This window comes from Bombus vosnesenskii, unplaced genomic scaffold (assembly GCF_011952255.1).
Source record: "Bombus vosnesenskii isolate JDL3184/JDL3185 unplaced genomic scaffold, Bvos_JDL3184-5_v1.1 scf7180000013301, whole genome shotgun sequence".
NCBI classification, from domain to species: Eukaryota; Metazoa; Arthropoda; class Insecta; order Hymenoptera; family Apidae; genus Bombus; species Bombus vosnesenskii.
The window spans coordinates 258,890-282,963 of NW_022882950.1; the positions used below are offsets into that span (position 1 = coordinate 258,890).

At 30.5% G+C, this 24,074-nt stretch overlaps 6 protein-coding genes and 1 long non-coding RNA gene across 8 annotated transcripts; 1 reads left to right on the forward strand and 6 right to left on the reverse strand.

The window, feature by feature from the left end:
• Positions 1-5: 5 nt before the first annotated feature.
• LOC117233974 lies at positions 6-3,665 on the reverse strand. Its single transcript, XM_033494724.1, has 7 exons — positions 3,158-3,665; positions 1,766-3,099; positions 1,461-1,674; positions 1,212-1,385; positions 982-1,096; positions 691-875; positions 6-605 (listed from the first exon to the last, which is right to left on the reverse strand). Exons 2-7 carry the CDS (start codon positions 2,128-2,130, stop codon positions 372-374), a joined length of 1,287 nt encoding a protein of 428 aa, XP_033350615.1. The 5' UTR covers positions 2,131-3,099; positions 3,158-3,665; the 3' UTR covers positions 6-371.
• Positions 3,666-4,367: 702 nt separating this feature from the next.
• LOC117233972 lies at positions 4,368-8,189 on the reverse strand. 2 transcript variants are annotated; one of them, XM_033494722.1, is made up of 8 exons: positions 7,658-8,189; positions 6,821-7,599; positions 6,263-6,653; positions 5,958-6,171; positions 5,709-5,882; positions 5,479-5,593; positions 5,199-5,383; positions 4,368-5,104 (listed from the first exon to the last, which is right to left on the reverse strand). In XM_033494722.1, the coding sequence occupies exons 3-8, from the start codon at positions 6,628-6,630 to the stop codon at positions 4,871-4,873; spliced, it is 1,290 nt and encodes a 429-aa protein (XP_033350613.1). In that variant the 5' UTR covers positions 6,631-6,653; positions 6,821-7,599; positions 7,658-8,189; the 3' UTR covers positions 4,368-4,870. The 2 variants fall into 2 exon arrangements, with proteins under 2 accessions (XP_033350613.1, XP_033350612.1); XM_033494721.1 differs by having other exon boundaries at positions 6,263-7,599; positions 7,658-8,187.
• Positions 8,190-8,867: 678 nt separating this feature from the next.
• Positions 8,868-12,679, reverse strand: LOC117233975. The gene is made up of 7 exons (XM_033494725.1): positions 12,166-12,679; positions 10,774-12,107; positions 10,469-10,682; positions 10,220-10,393; positions 9,990-10,104; positions 9,699-9,883; positions 8,868-9,613 (listed from the first exon to the last, which is right to left on the reverse strand). The coding sequence occupies exons 2-7, from the start codon at positions 11,136-11,138 to the stop codon at positions 9,380-9,382; spliced, it is 1,287 nt and encodes a 428-aa protein (XP_033350616.1). The 5' UTR covers positions 11,139-12,107; positions 12,166-12,679; the 3' UTR covers positions 8,868-9,379.
• A 72-nt stretch (positions 12,680-12,751) lies between these two features.
• LOC117233978 (oxysterol-binding protein-related protein 11) lies at positions 12,752-13,965 on the reverse strand. The gene is made up of 2 exons (XM_033494730.1): positions 13,573-13,965; positions 12,752-13,468 (listed from the first exon to the last, which is right to left on the reverse strand). Exons 1-2 carry the CDS (start codon positions 13,805-13,807, stop codon positions 13,116-13,118), a joined length of 588 nt encoding a protein of 195 aa, XP_033350621.1. The 5' UTR covers positions 13,808-13,965; the 3' UTR covers positions 12,752-13,115.
• Positions 13,966-14,066: 101 nt separating this feature from the next.
• Positions 14,067-16,606, reverse strand: LOC117233977. The gene is made up of 7 exons (XM_033494729.1): positions 16,548-16,606; positions 15,983-16,336; positions 15,692-15,911; positions 15,431-15,616; positions 15,218-15,332; positions 14,933-15,120; positions 14,067-14,846 (listed from the first exon to the last, which is right to left on the reverse strand). Exons 2-7 carry the CDS (start codon positions 16,279-16,281, stop codon positions 14,613-14,615), a joined length of 1,242 nt encoding a protein of 413 aa, XP_033350620.1. The 5' UTR covers positions 16,282-16,336; positions 16,548-16,606; the 3' UTR covers positions 14,067-14,612.
• A 1,639-nt stretch (positions 16,607-18,245) lies between these two features.
• LOC117233980 lies at positions 18,246-22,741 on the forward strand. The gene is made up of 2 exons (XR_004493459.1): positions 18,246-18,310; positions 22,474-22,741. It is a non-coding gene; the product is annotated as an uncharacterized LOC117233980 (long non-coding RNA).
• Positions 18,416-23,901, reverse strand: LOC117233968 (tudor domain-containing protein 1). The gene is made up of 15 exons (XM_033494713.1): positions 23,649-23,901; positions 23,372-23,435; positions 22,904-23,181; positions 22,637-22,822; positions 22,427-22,559; positions 22,181-22,347; positions 20,980-22,074; positions 20,689-20,902; positions 20,440-20,613; positions 20,209-20,323; positions 19,924-20,111; positions 19,595-19,829; positions 19,353-19,519; positions 19,041-19,281; positions 18,416-18,946 (listed from the first exon to the last, which is right to left on the reverse strand). Exons 1-15 carry the CDS (start codon positions 23,696-23,698, stop codon positions 18,759-18,761), a joined length of 3,495 nt encoding a protein of 1,164 aa, XP_033350604.1. The 5' UTR covers positions 23,699-23,901; the 3' UTR covers positions 18,416-18,758.
• Between the last annotated feature and the right edge of the window lie 173 nt (positions 23,902-24,074).

Here is a 24,074-nt window from a genome sequence, read left to right on the forward strand (position 1 = left end):
AAGTGTTCAAAAGTACTGATCTTATATACTATTTGAGAAGATACAATAATATCAAAGAGTGGAATGTCTTCTACAAATGTTAAAATACTTTCAAGAAACAAATCATGTTTTAACTATTTTAACTAAAAATATCTCAATTTTATCTTCAAACATTATAACTAATATGTTCTCCTTTTGCATAATGAGATTCATGTTTTTTTTTTGTTTCTTTTTTTTGCCCCCGATTTGATATTAAACATTCACCAATTAATTTGGCTTTAACCAATGGTAATTACACATTATGGACGACACACAGATACAAGTTCACGCTCAATAATTTTTGTTTTAGTACAGCTATCTGGAGCAATTAATTCTGAGATTAATTTTTCTATTTACTCAGAAGTTATCTCACAATTCGTCTCGATACATTTACATATCATATCATTAAGAGTTTTTCCGTCACGAAATTTCAGATATACACCATCTGTGGAAGGTATACCATCATATGTACATATCAGAGGAACTTTATTATCCACTAGGTTGTCCAGAAGATCAATTATGTCTTGTAGTGGTGGGATATCTGGATAAACACCTTGTAGTTTTAGTTTTGACATAAAATATCCAATCTATTTTAAAAATTAGATTAATAGATTAAATAGATATAAATACTTTTAAAATATATTATCAAACATATATTAAATTATAACCGACCTCTTTCAAACTATCAGGGTGAACCTTAAGTTTCTCCGGATCTATATACTCTCTACGACCAAGATCATGGTAGATAACTTCCACTCCAACGTTATCTATATTAAGAATACGTGCACGACAATATTTTCCATCAGTGGTCATTGCTAATACCGTTTGACCAACTTTTGGATCTTTTAAAAATGGAGCTTTAGAAAAGAAAGAAAAATAGTTCTTTCTTATTTTATACAAGTTTATACAAAACTTTGTGTTTAAGTTTAATTCTTATAAAATGTTATCAACCATATTACGTACATGTTTCAGCGCATTTTCCAACAGTTTCCATAATAAAGTTATAGCGTGCCACACCTAGAGCATCTAAGGGACGAACAAATAGATGTATATGATTTCGATAACCAGTAATGCATACCTGTAAAAATGGTTGTAATAAAGAAATGATACTTTGACGAAAAGCAATAGCAAACTAAATAAAATAATAGTAAAATAATAACTATTTTTATCTAAATTAAAATAAAAAATCATACTTCACTTCCATTAGTCACATCACCACATAGTATTCCCACTTGTTCCACCGTTGGAATATAAGGCTTTACAGTAGCTTTTAACTCATAATCTCCATTAAGAATCAATATTTGAAATTCGTCTTGTTCTTCATTATCTGTTTGGCCTATTACTTTAAATTCAAGCGCTTCACCTTCCTACAAGTTATAGTTGAGAAATTAAGAAGTAACATACAATATACTTAACAGCATATTAGATACTGTACATCTTACCTTCAGTTTATGTGTAGCATCAGTTAATTCACATAATCCACCTAATGCAGGCATATCTAAAAGCGGTGGTTTGCATGTAGCAAGCTTAAGAACAAACACTATTCTAGCTTGGTCTATCATAGCCATTTTTAAGTATGGTATCAGACATACAACATATCCCCTAATCCAATGTGTATCAAAGGTTTGACCAAATACAAAATCTCCTATATTTGGTCTAAAAATTAATAATTTTTGCAAAATATATTAACGTTTAATTTGTTTAATTAATTTGTTTAAATAATGTATAGGATATTGCTATTATTTACCTACGATTCTTCCATACAGTAGCTTCCGGGATTACTGAATACATTTGCTCGAAAAAGTCATCATAATCTCTCTCAGGCCACAATGTAATACCATATACACCCTCCCTTATTTCTGAAATAATTTCGAGAGTACCCACTTCTCCAACAGTTAGAGTATTAACTATACTATTTTGTTTGCAGAAAGAATAATTCGCTGGATCGTAAGCGAATAAATCTGAAGGAAGCACAGTTTCCTCATCATCTTTTGCAATAGTTGAGGTATTTGGATTTTGATCATTATTTGTCTGCATTACTTCCGATGTTGATACATCATTCTCATTTTTAACTTCAACATCAGCTACTTTGCTGGAATCAACCGATGTCATTTTTACACTTATTATATCCTCGTATTTGAAATTTGTATATTTCTCACGAGCTTTCTGAGATAACCGAATTTTAACACAAAATCTTGGAATATACTTGTATTACTCAAGTTTAGATTAAATTATTCCAAACCCATTCTGAAAATTAGCAAAAGGATCCAAAAAGAACATAAAACAGTTTTCGGTTACTTACGAATCCGAAAATGGATAACATAGGTTGGAACATCATCACTATATTCACATTTTGAAACAGTATAGACCTGTGGTTCACTCTAGCGTAAATACCTTGTACTACAATAAGGTAAAAGCTACTACGGCTAATTTAACTATGCAACAGCCTGGCCGAGGAAATGAACAAACTTTATTTAACAAGTTTATTGATTAAACGTAGGAATTATTAGTCAATAATAACTGTGATCACTCTCAAATTTCGTATTCGATTTTGATTCATAAGACACACATTTCGAAGATATAAATCGCACGTTTCTTAATACCATAAACTTCAATTAAATTAATGTTTACTGGCATTAGTTAATAACTATTCGTGTTATTGGATAATGAATAGATCATAAACAATCATGTAAAATCCTAGCAGACGTATTCTCGTGTTTGATGATTTGATGCCCGACTTGACGTGTTTTCAATCTACATCCAACACAAACGATATGACCATGAACAAACCAAGGACTTGGTGGCAGTGAGATTTCCTGAAAAACTGAGCATTCTAGAACTCGGGTCTAGATGAATTTAATAATTAATTTTCTAAAATATCGCAAAGCGTCTGCAAGTTTACAGGCCACTTCTGGCAATGGTCCTTTCACTGCTACGCAAATTCTTTTACTCCTTCGTTAATGTATCTCCAGATAAATTATTTTAAATCACATCCTTCATAATGGTGGATTAAAGCCGTCATTTGTATTATTTCTAGTCCTATTAAATCCTTTCCATCGATAATAATTAAACAATCACCAACTGTAACATTTAACATATAAAATAAAACAGATTATTCCGTTGTTTTTCTTATTCTTACCTAAGTCCAGCATGATCGTCAAATACCCGGTTTCGATACAGGTTAGCCACGGATAACAATGCTACTTTGATTTTGTTAAATGAAATCCGCAAGATTTACCAATTGCTTTCGTTTTTTTTTTCTTTTTTTTAATATTTTCTAATATTATACATATTTCCTCCGTAAAGGCTGCATCGATTGACGCACTGTTTTCCGTCATACAAACCTTACCACCTGCAGCTTCAGTTAAACGTTCCGAAATTGATGCAACAGACATAGTTCTCCCGGGACTTTCTATTAATTACATTCATCTAAATTTTTAAGCTATGAATATGCAAATGTATGATCTTTACCAGGGCCATACAATAATGAAACTGATGGAGTCCGTTCTCTAAACAGGTTAAAACACTTGCCTGTGCACCTTCACCTAATTTCGTGTCCTTAACATTTATTCTTCGAGGGAATTGCAGTTTTGAACTTTTCCTTTTACTTCAACATTGATATGATTATAAATTTGAAAAAAACGTCTTTTTACAGTATGTTATAAATGTATTTCTTATACTGAAACATTTACGTTTTAATAACGAAGGCCTTGTTAATAATAATTAATTATTATACAGGGTGGATGGTAACTGGTGTTACAAGCGGAAAGGGGGTGACCCTACGCGAAAAAAGAAGTGGAAAATATAGAATGAAAATTTTTTTTTTTTAATTTTTCCATCGAGCAACGATCTACAGTGAGATCCGTTATAACGAGACGTGACATAGTGCACACGTACCCAGCGAAAATTCAAAGTCGATTTCCTCGAAAACAAAGCCCCAAACGAAAAATTTTTATTCTATATTTTCGACTTATTTTTTCGCGTAGAATCACCCCCTTTCCGCTTGTATCGCCAGTTCCCAACCACCCTGTATATATCACCTGTATTGATGCATAAACGCTATCGTAAGTATTATACTTTAGTTACTATATTAGACGAGCTTGTAAATGGTGAGGTGTTACAGTTGCTTACAGCGATCTGTCATCTGAACAGACACATCAAGTAGCTTAGTAAGCTGATTGTGAGATACGTTAGGGTGATAAATCATCCAATCAGCTGTAACTTCAATTAAATCAGGTACTGAACACACAAAAAATGCCTATTATAAAATTATGAAAAGTTCATAATTTTTATTACTGAAAAGATTTCCGCAGTCGACAAATTTATCTTTCAGTATAGAATTAACTGCATTGGACGTACTCTTTGCTTTCGCTTCATATTTATTATAAATTGTACACAAAATACATGTCTCGCAGGAAGTATGTTGAATATAGAGATTCACCGAAATAAAATATAGTACTGACAAAAGTAAATATAAAAAAAGTGTTGAAAAAGTACTGATCTTATATACTATTTGAGAAGATACAATAATATCAAAGAGTGGAATATCTTCTACAAATGTTAAAATACTTTCAAGAAACAAATCATGTTTTAACTATTTTAACTAAAAATATCTCAATTCTAGCTTCAAACATTATAACTAATATGTTCTCCTTTTGCATAATGAGATGCATGTTTTTTTTTTGTTTCTTTTTTTTGCCCCCCATCTGATATTAAACATTCACCAATTAATTTGGCTTTAACCAATGGTAATTACACATTATAGACGACACACAGATACAAGTTCACGCTCAATAATTTTTGTTTTAATAAAGCCATCTCGAGCAACTAATTCTGAGATTAATTTTTCTATTTACTCAGAACGTTTCACACGATACGGCTCGATACATTTACATATCATATTATTAACGCTTTCTCCATCAGGATATTTCAGGTATACACCTTCACTGCTTGGTATACCATCATATGTACATATCAGAGGGACTTTATTTTCCACTAGGTTGTCCAGAATTTTAATTATTGATTTCAATGGGGGGATATTTTTAGGAACATCTTTTAGAAAGATTGTTGACATACAATGTCCAAGCTATTGTAAAAATTGGATTAACATATTAAATAGATTAAATAGATATAAATACTTTTAAAATATATTATCAAACATATATTAAATTATAACCCACCTTCCTCAAATATTCAGGATAGATCTTAATTTTCTTTCTGTCTATAAATTCTCTAGCACCAAGATCATAGAACACAAGTTCCACTCTTTCTTTCTGTACAGTAATAATGCATCCACGATAATAATTGCCATCACCACGCAGTGCTAATGCCAGTTGCCCAATATATGGATCTTCCAAAAATTTAGCTTTAAAAAAGAAAGAAAAATGTTATTTTTGTTTTATACGAGTTTATACAAAGTTAGTTTAATTCTTATCAAATGTTATCAACCATATTACGTACATGTTTCAGCGCATTTTGCAACAGTTTCCATAATAAAGTTATGGCGTGCCAAACCTAGAGTATTTAAGGGACGAGCGAACATAATTATATGACTTTGATAAGCAGTAACGCATACCTGAAAAAATAGTTTTAATAAAGAAATGATACTTTGACCAAAAGCAATAGTAAAATAAATAAAATAATAGTAAAATAATAACTATCTTTATTTGAATTAAAACCAAAAATCATACCGTAGATCCATAATCCAGATCAGTACACGGTACACCCAATTGTTCCGGCATTGGAATCCAAGGCTTTATAGTAGCTTTTAACTCAGAATCTCCTAGAAGAATTAATATTTCAAATTCGTCTGGTTTCTCATCATCTGTTCGGCCTATTACTCTAAATTGATAATCCTTATATTCCTACAAGTTGTAGTTGAGAAATTAAGAATTAACATACATTATATTTAACAGCATATTAGATTCCGTACATCTTACCTTCAATTTATATGTAGTATCAGTTAATTCTAATACTCCAGTATATGCATGCATATCTAAAAGGGGTGGTTCGCACGTAGCAAGGTAACCAACTCGCACTATTTCAGTTTCGTCGATCACAGCCAGTTTTAAGTATGGTAGCACACATATAACATATCCCCTAATCCAAGTGTTGTCCACCCTTTGACCAAATACAAAATCTCCTATATTTGGTCTAAAAATTAATAATTTTTGCAAAGTGTATTAACGTTTAATTTGTTTAATTAACTTGTTTAAATAATGTATAGGATATTACTATTATTTACCTATGATTTGACCATTGAGTACATTCCGGGATCGCTGATTCTAGTTCAACCACTAAACTCTCATAATCAGCATTTGAACCGTCAGGCCATATATCAATACAATATACACCCTCCTTTATTTCTGTCAGAAAGCGGAACGCACCCGTTCCTCCAACATTTAGAGTATTAACGATACTTTTTCCTTTGCAGAAAGAATATTTTGCTGGATCGTAGGCGAATAAATCTGAAGAAACCACAGCTTTCTCAATAACACTTGCAGCAGTTGAGGTATTTGAATCTTCATCACAATTCGTCGGAAGTACTATGTGTGTTAATAAATTCGCCTCGTCATGAACTTGAAGTATTTCGCCCGAATCACTTGATTCCATTTTTACACGTATTATATCCGCGCCTGTGAAATTTGTATATTTCTCACGAGCTTTTTGAGATAATCGAAATTTAACACAAAATCTTGGAATATACTTGTATTACTCAATTTCAGATTAAATTATTCCAAACCCATTCTGAAAATTAGCAAAAGGATCCAAAAAGAACATGAAACAGTTTCCGGTTACTTACGAATCCGAAAATGGATAACATAGGTTGGAACATCATCACTATATTCACATTTTGAAACAGTATAGACCTGTGGCTCACTCTAGCGTAAATACCTTGTACTACAATAAGGTAAAAGCTACTACGGCTAATTTAACTATACAGCAGCCTGGCCGAGGAAATGAACAAACTTTATTTAACAAGTTTATTGATTAAACGTAGGAATTATTAGTCAATAATAACTGTGATCACTCTCAAATTTCGTATTCGATTTTGATTCATAAGACACACATTTCGAAGATATAAATCGCACGTTTCTTAATACCATAAACTTCAATTAAATTAATGTTTACTGGCATTAGTTAATAACTATTCGTGTTATTGGATAATGAATAGATCATAAACAATCATGTAAAATCCTAGCAGACGTATTCTCGTGTTTGATGATTTGATGTCCGACTTGACGTGTTTTCAATCTACATCCAACACAAACGATATGACCATGAACAAACCAAGGACTTGGTGGCAGTGAGATTTCCTGAAAAACTGAGCATTCTAGAACTCGGGTCTAGATGAATTTAATAATTAATTTTCTAAAATATCGCAAAGCGTCTGCAAGTTTACAGGCCACTTCTGGCAATGGTCCTTTCACTGCTACGCAAATTCTTTTACTCCTTCGTTAATGTATCTCCAGATAAATTATTTTAAATCACATCCTTCATAATGGTGGATTAAAGCCGTCATTTGTATTATTTCTAGTCCTATTAAATCCTTTCCATCGATAATAATTAAACAATCACCAACTGTAACATTTAACATATAAAATAAAACAGATTATTCCGTTGTTTTTCTTATTCTTACCTAAGTCCAGCATGATCGTCAAATACCCGGTTTCGATACAGCTTAGCCACGGATAACGATCCTACTTTGATTTTGTTAAATGAAATCCGCAAGATTTACCAATTGCTTTCGTTTTTTTTTTTTCTTTTTTTTAATATTTTCTAATATTATACATATTTCCCCCGTAAAGGCTGCATCGATTGACGCACTGTTTTCCGTCATACAAATCTTACCACCTGCAGCTTCAGTTAAACGTTCCGAAATTGATGCAACAGACATAGTTCTCCCGGGACTTTCTATTAATTACATTCATCTAAATTTTTAAGCTATGAATATGCAAATGTATGATCTTTAGCAGGGCCATACAATAATGAAACTGATGGAGTCCGTTCTCTAAACAGGTTAAAACACTTGCCTGTGCACCTTCACCTAATTTCGTGTCCTTAACATTTATTCTTCGAGGGAATTGCAGTTTTGAACTTTTCCTTTTACTTCAACATTGATATGATTATAAATTTGAAAAAAACGTCTTTTTACAGAATGTTATAAATGTATTTCTTATACTGAAACATTTACGTTTTAATAACGAAAGCCTTGTTAATAATAATTAATTATTATACAGAGTGGTTGGTAACTGGCGGTACAAGCGGAAAGGGGGTGATCCTACGCGAAAAAAGAAGTCGAAAACATAGAATGAAAGTTTTTTTTTTTAATTTTTCCATCGAGCAACGATCTACAGTGAGATCCGTTATAACGAGACGTGACATAGTGCACGCGTACCCAGCGAAAATTCAAAGTCGATTTCCTCGAAAACAAAGCCCCAAACGAAAAATTTTTATTCTATATTTTCGACTTATTTTTTCGCGTAGAATCACCCCCTTTCCGCTTGTATCGCCAGTTCCCAACCACCCTGTATATATCACCTGTATTGATGCATAAACGCTATCGTAAGTATTATACTTTAGTTACTATATTAGACGAGCTTGTAAATGGTGAGGTGTTACAGTTGCTTACAGCGATCTGTCATCTGAACAGACACATCAAGTAGCTTAGTAAGCTGATTGTGAGATACGTTAGGGTGATAAATCATCCAATCAGCTGTAGCTTCAATTAAATCAGGTACTGAACACACAAAAATGCCTATTATAAAATTATGAAAAGTTCATAATTTTTATTACTGAAAAGATTTCCGCAGTCGACAAATTTATCTTTCAGTATAGAATTAACTGCATTGGACGTACTCTTTGCTTTCGCTTCATATTTATTATAAATTGTACACAAAATACATGTCTCGCAGGAAGTATGTTGAATATAGAGATTCACCGAAATAAAATATAGTACTGACAAAAGGAAATATAAAAAAAGTGTTCAAAAGTACTGATCTTATATACTATTTGAGAAGATACAATAATATCAAAGAGTGGAATGTCTTCTACAAATGTTAAAATACTTTCAAGAAACAAATCATGTTTTAACTATTTTAACTATAAATATCTCAATTTTATCTTCAAACATTATAACTAATATGTTCTCCTTTTGCATAATGAGATTCATGTTTTTTTTTTGTTTCTTTTTTTGCCCCCAATTTGATATTAAACATTCACCAATTAATTTGGCTTTAACCAATGGTAATTACACATTATGGACGACACACAGATACAAGTTCACGCTCAATAATTTTTGTTTTAGTACAGCTATCTGGCTATTTAGTACAGCAATTAATTCTGAGATTAATTTTTCTATTTACTCAGAAGTTATCTCACAATTCGTCTCGATACATTTACATATCATATCATTAAGAGTTTTTCCGTCACGAAATTTCAGATATACACCATCTGTGGAAGGTATACCATCATATGTACATATCAGAGGAACTTTATTATCCACTAGGTTGTCCAGAAGATCAATTATGTCTTGTAGTGGAGGGATATCTGGAGAAACACCTTGTAGTTTTAGTTTTGACATAAAATATCCAATCTATTTTAAAAATTAGATTAATAGATTAAATAGATATAAATACTTTTAAAATATATTATCAAACACATATTAAATTATAACCGACCTCTTTCAAACTATCAGGGTGAACCTTAAGTTTCTCCGGATCTATATACTCTCTACGACCAAGATCACGGTAGAAAACTTCCACTCCAACTTTATTTATATTAAGAATACGTGCACGACAATATTTTCCATCAGTGGTCATTGCTAATACCGTTTGACCAACTTTTGGATCTTTTAAAAATGGAGCTTTAGAAAAGAAAGAAAAATAGTTCTTTTTTATTTTATACGAGTTTATACAAAACTTTGTGTTTAAGTTTAATTCTTATAAAATGTTATCAACCATATTACGTACATGTTTCAGCGCATTTTCCAACAGTTTCCATAATAAAGTTATAGCGTGCCACACCTAGAGCATCTAAGGGACGAACAAATAGATGTATATGATTTCTATAACCAGTAATGCATACCTGTAAAAATGGTTGTAATAAAGAAATGATACTTTGACGAAAAGCAATAGCAAAGTAAATAAAATAATAGTAAAATAATAACTATTTTTATCTAAATTAAAATAAAAAATCATACTTCACTTCCATTAGTCACATCACCACATAGTATTCCCACTTGTTCCACTGTTGGAATATAAGGCTTTACAGTAGCTTTTAACTCATAATCTCCATTAAGAATCAATATTTCAAATTCGTCTTGTTCTTCATTATCTGTTTGGCCTATTACTTTAAATTCAAGCGCTTCACCTTCCTACAAGTTATAGTTGAGAAATTAAGAAGTAACATACAATATACTTAACAGCATATTAGATACTGTACATCTTACCTTCAGTTTATGTGTAGCATCAGTTAATTCACATAATCCACCTAATGCAGGCATATCTAAAAGCGGTGGTTTGCATGTAGCAAGATGAAGAACAACCACTATTCTAGCTTGGTCTATCATAGCCATTTTTAAGTATGGTATCAGACATACAACATATCCCCTAATCCAATGTGTATCAAAGGTTTGACCAAATACAAAATCTCCTATATTTGGTCTAAAAATTAATAATTTTTGCAAAATATATTAACATTTAATTTGTTTAATTAATTTGTTTAAATAATGTATGGGATATTGCTATTATTTACCTACGATTCTCCCATAGAGTAGCTTCCGGGATTACTGAATACATTTGCTCGAAAAAGTCTTCATAATCTCTCTCAGGCCACAATGTAATACCATATACACCCTCCCTTATTTCTGAAATAATTTCGAGAGTACCCACTTCTCCAACAGTTAGAGTATTAACTATACTATTTTGTTTGCAGAAAGAATAATTCGCTGGATCGTAAGCGAATAAATCTGAAGGAAGCACAGTTTCCTCATCATCTTTTGCAATAGTTGAGGTATTTGGATTTTGATCATTATTTGTCTGCATTACTTCCGATGTTGATACATCATTCTCATTTTTAACTTCAACATCAGCTACTTTGCTGGTATCAACCGATGTCATTTTTACACTTATTATATCCTCGTATTTGAAATTTGTATATTTCTCACGAGCTTTCTGAGATAACCGAATTTTAACACAAAATCTTGGAATATACTTGTATTACTCAATTTTAGATTAAATTATTCCAAACCCATTCTGAAAATTAGCAAAAGGATCCAAAAAGAACATAAAACAGTTTTCGGTTACTTACGAATCCGAAAATGGATAACATTGGTTGGAACATCATCACTATATTCACATTTTGAAACAGTATAGACCTGTGGCTCACTCTAGCGTAAATACCTTGTACTACAATAAGGTAAAAGCTACTACGGCTAATTTAACTATACAGCAGCCTGGCCGAGGAAATGAACAAACTTTATTTAACAAGTTTATTGATTAAACGTAGGAATTATTAGTCAATAATAACTGTGATCACTCTCAAATTTCGTATTCGATTTTGATTCATAAGACACACATTTCGAAGATATAAATCGCACGTTTCTTAATACCATAAACTTCAATTAAATTAATGTTTACTGGCATTAGTTAATAACTATTCGTGTTATTGGATAATGAATAGATCATAAACAATCATGTAAAATCCTAGCAGACGTATTCTCGTGTTTGATGATTTGATGCCCGACTTGACGTGTTTTCAATCTACATCCAACACAAACGATATGACCATGAACAAACCAAGGACTTGGTGGCAGTGAGATTTTCTGAAAAACTGAGCATTCTAGAACTCGGGTCTAGATGAATTTAATAATTAATTTTCTTAAATATCGCAAAGCGTCTGCAAGTTTACAGGCCACTTCTGGCAATGGTCCTTTCACTGCTACGCAAATTCTTTTACTCCTTCGTTAATATATCTCCAGATAAATTATTTTAAATCATATCCTTCATAATGGTGGATTAAAGCCGTCATTTGTATTATTTTTAGTCCTATTAAATCCTTTCCATCGATAATAATTAAACAATCACCAACTGTAACATTTAACATATAAAATAAAACAGATTATTCCGTTGTTTTTCTTATTCTTACCTAAGTCCAGCATGATCGTCAAATACCCGATTTCGATACAGCTTAGCCACGGATAACGATCCTACTTTGATTTTGTTAAATGAAATCCGCAAAATTTACCTATTGCTTTCGTTTTTTAAATATTTTCTAATATTATACATATTTCCCCCGTAAAGGCTGCATCGATTGACACACTGTTTTCCGTCATACAAATCTTACCACCTGCAGCTTCAGTTAAACGTTCCGAAATTGATGCAACAGACATAGTACTCCCGGGACTTTCTATTAATTACATTCATCTAAATTTTTAAGCTATGAATATGCAAATGTATGATCTTTACCAGGGCCATACAATAATGAAACTGATGGAGTCCGTTCTCTAAACAGGTTAAAACACTTGCCTGTGCACCTTCACCTAATTTCGTGTCCTTAACATTTATTCTTCGAGGGAATTGCAGTTTTGAACTTTTCCTTTTACTTCAACATTGATATGATTATAAATTTGAAAAAAACGTCTTTTTACAGAATGTTATAAATGTATTTCTTATACTGAAACATTTACGTTTTAATAACGAAGGCCTTGTTAATAATAATTAATTATTATATATGTGAGTATATTTTTTTATTCATATGTCTACGTACAATAATCACAAACATTTGTTTAATTCTATATCAATCCGATTAGTATCTATATATATAGATTTAAAGGTTTAAAACAACGCCACACCATAGCAAGACCTTATATTGAAAAATATTAGAAATGTGGTAATTATTCGTTTTTATCTAGCAATTAATAAGAAAGCAATATTTCACATGTCGCTGACTTGGAAGATCACACAACTGGATCGTCAATAACAAATCAAAAATATAACCTACCCAAATTAAATGGAGTGCACTTGATACATTTTGATAATAATTGATAAAATAATTCTTTCATGTTTTTGATGAATGATAACAAAATTTCTAATAAGTTACTGATATAATATATTGAGGCATTGATTTAATATATGTAAAGTAGTATGTGCAGTTGCTTTAAGTACTAACAAATCGGGATCTAAATTTAAACTTGAGTTCTCAATGGTTTGGGTTAATGCAAGATTATGCTTTTCTACTTTTCTTAATTGCTCCTGACAATTAGCAAATGCGTCTAAAACTTCCAGTTTGGCAACTGGATTTCTGTTGGAATTGGCAGAATGTTCTCTTGGAGGTAAAGGAGGATGACTACTAGCTATTGCTCTAGTATACATTTCTGTAACAGCTCGCAGTTTGTCAACCCACTCTTGACGAGCTCGGGCGTCTGTGGCTCTTAATTTTATCATATCACCTATATTGATGCATAAAAGTTATCATAAGTGTTATACTTTGGTTACTATATTACACGAGCTTGTAAAGGGTGAGGCGTTAAATTACATGACAAGCTCTAAATACCTGTAGCAGAATTAACGGTGAAGGTATTAGAATCTTCATCACTTGGCGCAATCACTGCACCAGCTAAATATATCGAGCATCGTGGTCGTTGATTTCGTTCAGATTCGCTTAAAAAATAGTGCAATTCTCCAGTCTCTGGTCTAAGTATAAACCAACGATATTGCCATCCTTTCATGGCATTAGTATATTTATGTAATAGACCCTCGTAAGGGTGTCTTATTTGAACATTCATCATTTATTACTCCTACTGTTTGCAAGCCTCGTATTATTTAAATTGAACAGTTGCTTACAGCGATCTGTCATCTGAACAGACACATCAAGGAGGTTAGTCAGCTGATTGTGAGATAGGTTAGAATGATAAATCGTCAAATCAGCTATAATTTCACTTAAATTAGGTACTGAACACACAAAAAATGCCTATTATAAAATTATAAAAAGATCATAATTTTTATTAGTGAAAAGATTACCACAGTCGACAAATTTATCTTTCAGTATAGAATTAACTGCACTGGGCGTACTCTTTATTTTCACTTCATATTTATTATAAATTGTACACAAAATACAAGTCTCGCAAAAAGTATGCTGAATATAGAGATTCACGGAAATAAAACATAATATTGACAAAAGCAAATATAAAAAAAGTGTTCAAAAGTACTGATCTTACATAGTAATTGACTGACATATTGCAATTTCTAATTTAAGATATCAAATTTTTGAATTGCTAAATAACAGAAGATACAATAATATCAAAGTGTGGAATGTCTTCTACAAATATTAAAATACTTTCAAATAACAAATCATGTTTTAACTATTTTAACTAAAAATATCTCAATTCTAGCTTCAAGTATTAGAATTAAGATGTTCTGCTTTCGCAAAACGAGGCACTTTTTTTTCCGAGCTGATATTAAACCATCTTCAATTAATTTGGCTTTGTCCAATAGTAATTCCACATTATACATTGCAATTTCGAGCATACGGCCAATAATTTTTATTTTAATGCAACTATCGGGAGCAACTAATACTGAGATTCATTTTTCTATTCATTCAGCAGCTTTCTTAGATATTGGCTCGAGTAATTTACTTATCATTTTATTAATGCTTTTTCCATCACGAAATTTCAGATAAACACCATCTTTGGAAGGCATACCTTCAAATGTACATAACAGAGGAACTTTAGTTCCTACTATTTGAGCTAGATAATCATTCACTTCTTTCGTCACACGGACATTTTTAGGAACATCTTTTAGTACGACTTTTGTTGTACAAGATCGGAGCTTTTTTTAAAAATTAGATTAACAGATTAAATAGATACAAATACCTTTAAACTATATTATCATACATATATTAAATTATAACCCACCTCCTTCAAATTATCAGATAAAATCTTAAGTTTCTTTATATTTGTAACTTCTGTATTACCAAAATCAACATACGAAACTGTAATTTTATCATCTTGTATCTTAATAACAATTGCACGATAATAATTTTCGTCAGCAAACTGAGCTATTACCATTTGCCCCACAACTGGCAGTTCTTTTAAAAATGAAGCTATAGGAAAGAAAAAACAAAATGGTATTTTTATTTTATACAAGTTTATACAAAGTTAGTTTAATTTTTACTAAATCCTATCAACTATTTTACGTACATGTTTGAGCACATTTTGCAACATTTTGCATAACATGGTTATAGTGTTCCAAACCAACAGTATCTAAGGGACGAACAAATAGATGTATATGACTTCGATAAGAAGTAAGGCATACCTGAAAAAATGATACTTTGTACAAAAGCAATGGTAAAATAAATAAAATAATAGTAAAATAATAAATACTTTTATCTAAATTAAAATCAAGGATCGTACCTCAGATTCATTTTTCAATTCAGCATACTGTAACCCTATTTGTTCAGGCATTGGTATCCAAGGCTTTACGGTAGCTTCTATCTTCAGATAGACATTCATCTCTTTTTTAAGAATTAATATTTCAAATCCACCTTGTTCCTTATTATGTGTTTGGCCTGTTACTTCAAATTCACACATGTCACCTTCCTAGAAGTTATAATTGAGAAATTAAGAAGTAACATACATTATATTTAACAGCATATTAGTTATTATAAATCTTACTTCAAATTTATGTTTAGCATTAGTCACTTCACAAATTGCACCAAAAGCATTAATATCTGAAAAGAGTTTATCGCATGTAGCAATCTTATTAATTGGCACTATTTTAGCTTCCTCTATCATAGCCATTCTTATGGATGGTTGGTTAGATACAACATATCCCCTAAGCCAATCTCCATCAGCTCTTCGACCACATATTAAATCTCCTACATTTGGTCTAAAACTTAATAATTTTAAAAACTATATTAACGTTTAATTTGTTGAAATAATATATGGCATATTGCTATTATTTACCTATGAGTTGAACATTTTGCCTTTTGCGAGCACATTCTAGGCAAATCGATTACTAATTTTTCATAGTCAAGTTCTGCTCTATTAGGTAATAATGTAATACCATATGCATTATTCTTTATTTCTGTCTGAATTTCGAGAGTACCCACTTCTCCAACAGTTAGAGCATTCACTATACTTTTTTCTTTGCAGAAAGAGTATAATGCTTTATTGCTAGTGGATATTTTTGAAGAAACCACAGTTTCCTCATCAACTTTTGCAACAGTTGAGATATTTAGATTTCGATCATTATTTGTCTGCATTACTTCTGATGTTGATATATCATTCTCATTTTTAACTTCAACATCAGCTATTTTGCTGGAATCAATCGATGTCATTTTTACACTTATTATATCTTCGTATTTGAAATTTGTATATTTCTCACAAGCTTTTTGTGATAATCGAATTTTAGCACAAAATCTTGGAATATTCTCGTATTTATCAATTTTAAGTTAAATTATTCCGAACCTATTTTGAAAATTTGCGAAAGAATCGCAAAAAAAACATCAAAATATTATCACCTACTTACGAATCTGAAAAACATGCATGACCAGTATATGAAAATTGTGAACCAGCATAGTTCTGTGGCTCACTCTAGCGTAAATACCTTGTACTACAGTAAGGTAAAGGCTACCGCGATTAATTAACTATACAGCAGCGCGGCCGTGGCAATGAACAAAGTTTATTTAAGAAATTTATCGATTCAATGTCAAAATTATTAATCAAGAATAAATGTGATCACTCTCAAGTTTCGTATTTACTTTCAATACATAAAACATACAATTCGAAGGTATAAATCGCACGTTTTTTAATACCACAAACTCCAATTAAATTAACGTTTACTGGCATTAGTTAATAACTATTTGTGTTATTGGATAATACATAAATCACAGATTATCATATAGTATCGGAGCAGACGTTTTCTCGTGTTTGACGAATTAACGTCCGATTTGACGTGTTTTCGATCTACATCCAATACAAATGATATCACCATGAACACACTGAGGAATTGGTGGCATTGAGCTTTCCAGACAAAATGGGCATTCTAGAACCCGGGTTTAAATGGATGTAGTAGTTATTTTTCTAAAATATCGTAACGTATATCTAGAAACATTTAAAGAGCAATTCTTTAATAATAAAGGAACTGTCTATTATCGGAGTATACACATCACTCCAATTATTGCATTCGCAAGTTTGAAGACCACTGCTGGCAGTGCTGCTTTCACAACAATGACTTATTTTTTTTTACCTTTGTTAATGTATCTCCAGATAAATTATTTTAAATCATATCCTTCATAATAGTGGATTAAAGCCGCTATTTGTATTATTTTTAGTCCTATTAAATTCTTTCCATCGATAATAATTAAACAATCACCAACTGTAACATTTAACATATAAAATAAAACAGATTATTCCGTTGTTTTTCTTATTCTTACCTAAGTCCAGCATGATCGTCAAGATACCCGGTTTCGATACAGCTTAGCCACGGATAACGATCCTACTTTGATTTTGTTAAATGAAATCCGCAAAATTTACCAATTGCTTTCGTTTTTTTTATATTTTCTAATATTATACAAATTTCCCCCGTAAAGGCTGTATCGATTGACGTACTGTTTTCCGCCATATAAATCTTACCACCTGCAGCTTCAGTTAAACGTTCCGAAATTGATGCAACAGACATAGTTCTCCCGGGACTTTCTATTAATTACATTCATCTAAATTTTTAAGCTATGAATATGCAAATGTATGATCTTTAGCAGGGCCATACAATAATGAAACTGATGGAGTCCGTTCTCTAAACAGTTTAAAACACTTGCCTGTGCACCTTCACCTAATTTCGTGTCCTTAACATTTATTCTTCGAGGAAATTGCAGTTTTGAACTTTTCCTTTTACTTCAACATTGATATGATTATAAATTTGAAAAAAACCTTTTTTTTACAGAATGTTATAAATGTATTTCTTATACTGAAACATTTACGTTTTAATAATGGTCTTATTAATAACAATTAATTATTATATATATCACCTGTATTGATGCATAAACGCTGTTATAAGTATGCCATCCTTTCATGGCATTAGTATTCTTACGTAGTAGATCCCTGTAAGAGTGTCTTATCTGAACATGTATCATTTATTATTTCTATTGCTTGAACGCCCGGTATCATTTAAATCGGACAGTTGCTTACAGCGATCTGTCATCTGAATAGACACATCAAGTAGGTTAATAAGCTGATTGTGAGATAGGTTAGGATGATAAATCATCAAATCAGCTATAACTTCAATCAAATTAGGTACTGAACACACAAAAAAATGCCTATTATAAAATTATAAAAAGTTCATAATTTTTATTAGTGAAAAGATTACCACAGTCGACAAATTTATCTTTCAGTATAGAATTAACTGCACTGGGCGTACTCTTTATTTTCACTTCATATTTATTATAAATTGTACACGAAATACAAGTCTCGCAAAAAGTATATTGAATATAGAGATTCACCGAAACAAAATATAATACTGACAAAAGCAAATATAAAAAAAGTGTTCAAAAAGTACTGATCTTACATACTATTTGAGAAGATACAATAATATCAAAGAGTGGAGTGTCTTCTACAAATGTTAAAATACTTTCAAGAAACAAATCATGTTTTAACTATTTTAACTAAAAATATCTCAATTTTAGTTTTAAACATTAGAACTAATATGTTCTCCTTTTTTGCATAATGAGATGCATGTTTTTTTTCAAGGTGATATTAAACCTTCTTCAATTAATTTGGCTTTAACTAATGGTAATTCCACATTGTACATTCCACACTCCAGATCACGCTCAATAATTTTTATTTTAATACAACTATCTGGAACAACTAATTCTGATATTCGTTTTTCGATTTGGGAAGAATATCGTCCATTGCTATCAGTAGGTGCGATATCTGTGAAATCATGTTAAAAAAACTGTAACTGTATAATGATTAAACAGTAAAATAATAATGATTGAAATATACACAATAGTCAAAATGTACGTACTAATAATGTTACAAATATTTGCAAGTGTATCAGGAGTTGTAAAATCTTTGGGCATAAGCCGTAAATCTTTATGGCTGACGAACTCCGTATTTCCAAAATCGACAAAAAACACGGCACATGTTGTATGTGTGTAACTACGATTTATACATATAGCACGATACCACCCATCATCATAAAGTGCAAGACATAACTCATTATCGCGAGGAATATAGTAATCAGTTGTTTCGCAATATGCAGCCATCTTTAAAAGCGTTACACATATATATAAATTTATATTAAGCCAGAATATAAGTTTATGAAATCGAAGATTACCTTTTTTGGCATTATGTCAAAAACATGAGTCATTAAATCATAATCTAAGAGACATATTGCGTATCTGTAACCATTTTCAATAGGATGCAGTACAAGTGCTTCAATGATATCACCAACATTTCCCAAATCAACAGTATTTACATTCTCCGCCATATAACAGGTCTTATCTGCAAGGGGAATTAATATTAATTTAAATGATATCATTTATTAAAAATACTTGTTATCCATTTCTTAATAATTACCAGCTTCAGCAACTTCCTTAGATATCGGCTCGAGTAATTTACTTATCACCTTATTAATGTCTTCTCCATCATGAAATTTCAGATATACACCGTCTTTGGAAGGTATACCATCAAATGTACATAACAGAGGAACTTCAGTTCCTACTAAGTGAGCTAGATAATCATTTACTTCTTTCGTCATAGGAACATCTTTAGGAACATCTTTTAGTACGACTTTTGTTGTACAAGATCGGAGCTTTTTTTAAAAATTAGATTAATAGATTAAATAGATACAAATACTTTTAAACTATATTATCATACATTAATACATATATTAAATTACACCCCACCTCCTTTAAATTGTCAGATAAAATCTTAAGTTTCTTTATATCTGTAACTTCTGTATTACCAAAATCAACATACGAAACTGTAATTTTATCATCTTGTATCTTAGTAACAATTGCACGATAATAATTTTCGTCAGCAAACTGAGCTATTACCATTTGCCCCACAACTGGCAGTTCTTTTAAAAATGAAGCTATAGGAAAGAAAAAACAAAATGGTATTTTTATTTTATACAAGTTTATACAAAGTTAGTTTAATTTTTATTAAATCCTATCAACTATTTTACGTACATGTTTGAGCACATTTTGCAACATTTTGCATAACATGGTTATAGTGTTCCAAACCTGCAGTATCTAAGGAACGAACAAATAGAAGTATATGACTTCGATAAGAAGTAAGGCATACCTGAAAAAATGGTTTTCATAAAAAAAATGATACTTTTTCCAAAAGCAATAGTGAAATAAATAAAATAATAGTAAAATAATAACTATTTTTATTTAAGTTAAAACCAAAAATCATACCTCAGATTCATTTTTCAATTCAGCATATTGTAATCCTTTTTGTTCAGGCATTGGTATCCAAGGCTTTACAGCAGCTTTTATCTTAACCTCTTCTTTAAAAATTTCTATTTCAATTTTACCTTGCTCGTTATTAACTGTTTGTCCTATTACTTTAAATTCACACATATCACCTTCCTAGAAGTTATAATTGGGAGATTAAGAAGTAACATATATTATATTTAATAGCATATTAGATATTATAAATCTTACATTAAATTTATGTTTAGCACCAGTTACTTCACATATTACACCAAATGCATAAATATCTGAAAAGACTTTATCGCATGTGACAGTCCTATTAATTGGCATTATTCTAGCTTCATCTATTATAGCCATTTTTAAAGATGGTTGCAGAGATAAAATATATCCCCTAAGCCAATCTCCGTCAGCTCTTTGACCACATATTAAATCTCCTACATTTGGTCTAAAAATTAATAATTTTACAAACTATATCAACGTTTAATTCGTTGAAATAATGTATAGTATATCGCTATTGTTTACCTATGATTTGAACATTCTGCCGCTTGCGTGCACATTGTAGGTAATTCGGCCACTAATTTTTCATAATGAGGTACTGCATTATTAGGCAATAATGTAATACCATAAGCATTATTCTTTATTTCTGCATGAATTTCTAGAATACCAATTTCTCCAACAGTTAGAACATTCACTATACTTTTTTCTTTGCATAAAGAATATAATGCTTTACTGCTAGTGGATATTTCTGAAGGAAGCACAGTTTCATCATCAACTTTTGCAATAGTTGAGGTATTTAGATTTTGATCATTATTTGTCTCAATTACTTCTGATGTTGATATATCATTCTCATTTTGAACTTCAACATTAATTACTTTGTTGGAATCAACTGATATCATTTTTACACTTATTACATCCTCATATTTGAAATTTTTATATTTCTCATAAGCTTTTTGAGATAATCGAATTTTAGCACAAAATCTTGGAATATTCTCATATTTATCAATTTTACGAAAATCATTTGTTTCAACAATTTCTTCATTACCATAATCTATATAGTGTACTTTTACTGGATCTAAACATGTAACTATACCTCTATGCCATACATTTTCATATTCTACAGCATAAATATTTCCAACGATTGGTCCCACCTTTTGTGCTTTTTGTGCTTCATGTTGTAACTCAGTCATTAACTTTGAAATAGCATCCTGATCTTCTACTTTTTGAACAAAACATTCGCGATTTTGTTTTATAATTATTGTTACATCTTGAAATTCAGTTTTTGATAAAAATGTATTTTTAGAGAATGATATATCATTCTCCATCACTTGAATATCATTGGCACTAAAATTTTGCCATTTTTTATTGTTTTCCTGATCATTTACTTTTTGTGGACTTTTAGCCTTATTGTTGAAAATTTCTTCTCGAATTGGTTGTTTGTGTAAAGAGGACTTATTTCCTGTAGAGTTTCTTGTTTCTTCTATTTCATTTGATTTTGTTACTGCATTCATCTTTGGCCGCCGAAGAGGTAATTGAATATTAGAAACATTTCTGGGAGAATTTTGCTGTTCGTCATTTGATTGTAGTACAGGCATAGAACGGATAGTCGTTACTAAAGCTCTAAAAATAAGATACCAAAATTTAAAGGTCCAGAAGTATTTCTGCTTTCTAATTGTATCATATATTTTTTAACTATCAACATGTAATACTATGAGAGAGTACATACGGGATAGCTTCACATTCAAGCTTATGTTTTGACCAATTAGTCACTTGGCAAGTTCTACTGCAATAAAAAGTATTGCATCTTTCACATGTATACTTTGTCTTTTTTGAACATACTTTGCATGTTCCAATTGCATCTTGAAACATGTCTTTGCCATATTCATATAGGCTCTATTACATCAAATCGTACATTATTAAATTATTATTGTAAAGAATATTTTTTCTTAATCTTTCATATTACTCTACTTACAGAAATACGTTTCTCATATACTTTATTAATGTGATTGTGTATTTCAGGATCAGGATCTGGGATTTCATACATTGTATAACCCCGACCAAGTGCAACACGTCTCTTGCCGTCTGGAGTAATAGCTAATTGTCCTCTAAAATATTTTCAATAACTATTAATCCATATAACAATATATGATGTATGTACATTTTACTTAACCTTTAACAGTACCTTGCCCACAATGTGTTTGTACTTGCATAAGGCTCTGCATTTTCATATGGATTATACGTATATGGGTCAGAAGGATATGGATACAATAAATCATTATCTGCCGTATAAGCATATTTTGGTAATCCTGGATTCGGTTCTACATTTTTGAATACATCTAAGGGCCTGCTTCGTCCTCTTGTTTGTATCCTGCACATATTTATAAATTAATATTACATAACTTATATTATACAATTATGACAAAAACGATGACTATAAATATATACTTACAATTGCTTATCTGTTACTGTAACATTCATTATATTATAATTTTCATATTCTTCTGTAACATCTTTAGTAGAAAATGTTTTCGTATTTGCTACATCATTCCTAGCTCTTTCTTTAGCAAATGATATCTTCAGACGTAGTGGTAGTACATTATGTAAATCTTTTATAGCATTTTCAGCATTATGATATGCACCATAAGTAATATAAGCCCAATTAGCATTTGGGCGGTAAAAATATCCTTTAACTTCTCCATAATGGTTGAAAATTTCTAATAAGCCTTGCTAAAATATTATAATCCATTTATAAGATATCTTATATCCAGATATTCACACAAATTATATACATTTTATTATTATTTTTAAATAAAATTTTTGCAAATGTGATAAAAGTCTTAAAAGTATTTAAATCAGTAAGAAATCAATAATTGTACATACTAGTAATACTAAAAAAGTTATTAATAATTTTACATACTTTATTTAGTTCTCCAGGTAAGTCACTTACATATAATGTAAATTCTCCGCTAAAAACAAAATTTCTGCAGTTTATATATGTAAAAAAGATATAAGAATTTACAAAATCAATAAAAATTATTTGATTATTGTTTAAAAATGTATACACGTGACATATAATAATCATGTAAAAGTAAGTAATATAATAATATAATAAAAAAACAAAATATAGGAGAATATTTGAATAAATTTTAAATAATTGATTTTGAAGTTAATTGTTAAAAATATTTTAATCTTACTCATTAGACGATTTGTTTTCTGTCAATTTATCAACTTCGTGAAATGCCATCGTTTTATTATTAATATTGCTTAACCAATTATAGGTACATTTATAAAAATTTATAAGCGTATTAGATTTTATAAACGTGATTTATAAATTAGATGAAAAATATTCAATTGTAAAAATCCAGAAATGTAGGTAGACAAAGAGAATTTCAAACAGTTTATGCTACGACGTTACACGATATCTAGTATTACTTGTACATATATTAAAGTGCAATGAATAATCTACACCAAACAAATACAATGAACATAAAACTATAAGTTGTAAAATCAAAAAAATATATCTAATATATCAATCAGAAGTAAAGAAACCGTAATAGATTTATTTTGTTACAATAAAATAAATTTATTTTTGATTCTATGTATTTCGATTATATTTAAAT

What these genes read in the sequence shown, in the direction of transcription:
- LOC117233977 (XM_033494729.1), bottom strand. Translation starts at nt 16,281, where the DNA reads ATGCAGACAAATAATGATCGAAATCTAAATATCTCAACTGTTGCAAAA. An exon ending in ATGCTAAACATAAATTTGAA is followed by an intron (nt 15,617 to 15,691) that starts GTAAGATTTATA and finishes TATAACTTCTAG; the next exon opens with GAAGGTGACATGTGTGAATT. An exon ending in TATCTGATAATTTGAAGGAG is followed by an intron (nt 14,847 to 14,932) that starts GTGGGTTATAAT and finishes TTTTAAAAAAAG; the next exon opens with CTCCGATCTTGTACAACAAA.
- LOC117233978 (XM_033494730.1), bottom strand. Translation starts at nt 13,807, where the DNA reads ATGATGAATGTTCAAATAAGACACCCTTACGAGGGTCTATTACATAAA. An exon ending in CACCGTTAATTCTGCTACAG is followed by an intron (nt 13,469 to 13,572) that starts GTATTTAGAGCT and finishes GCATCAATATAG; the next exon opens with GTGATATGATAAAATTAAGA.
- LOC117233972 (XM_033494722.1), bottom strand. Translation starts at nt 6,630, where the DNA reads ATGGAATCAAGTGATTCGGGCGAAATACTTCAAGTTCATGACGAGGCG. An exon ending in ATCTGGATTATGGATCTACG is followed by an intron (nt 5,594 to 5,708) that starts GTATGATTTTTG and finishes CTATTTTTTCAG; the next exon opens with GTATGCGTTACTGCTTATCA. An exon ending in TGCAAAATGCGCTGAAACAT is followed by an intron (nt 5,384 to 5,478) that starts GTACGTAATATG and finishes TCTTTTTTAAAG; the next exon opens with CTAAATTTTTGGAAGATCCA.
- LOC117233975 (XM_033494725.1), bottom strand. Translation starts at nt 11,138, where the DNA reads ATGACATCGGTTGATACCAGCAAAGTAGCTGATGTTGAAGTTAAAAAT. An exon ending in ATGCTACACATAAACTGAAG is followed by an intron (nt 10,394 to 10,468) that starts GTAAGATGTACA and finishes TATAACTTGTAG; the next exon opens with GAAGGTGAAGCGCTTGAATT. An exon ending in ACCCTGATAGTTTGAAAGAG is followed by an intron (nt 9,614 to 9,698) that starts GTCGGTTATAAT and finishes TTTTTAAAATAG; the next exon opens with ATTGGATATTTTATGTCAAA.
- LOC117233974 (XM_033494724.1), bottom strand. Translation starts at nt 2,130, where the DNA reads ATGACATCGGTTGATTCCAGCAAAGTAGCTGATGTTGAAGTTAAAAAT. An exon ending in ATGCTACACATAAACTGAAG is followed by an intron (nt 1,386 to 1,460) that starts GTAAGATGTACA and finishes TATAACTTGTAG; the next exon opens with GAAGGTGAAGCGCTTGAATT. An exon ending in TGGAAAATGCGCTGAAACAT is followed by an intron (nt 876 to 981) that starts GTACGTAATATG and finishes TCTTTTCTAAAG; the next exon opens with CTCCATTTTTAAAAGATCCA.
- LOC117233968 (XM_033494713.1), bottom strand. Translation starts at nt 23,698, where the DNA reads ATGGCATTTCACGAAGTTGATAAATTGACAGAAAACAAATCGTCTAAT. An exon ending in GAAAACAAATCGTCTAATGA is followed by an intron (nt 23,436 to 23,648) that starts GTAAGATTAAAA and finishes TATAAACTGCAG; the next exon opens with AAATTTTGTTTTTAGCGGAG. An exon ending in AATTGAAAAATGAATCTGAG is followed by an intron (nt 20,324 to 20,439) that starts GTATGATTTTTG and finishes CCATTTTTTCAG; the next exon opens with GTATGCCTTACTTCTTATCG.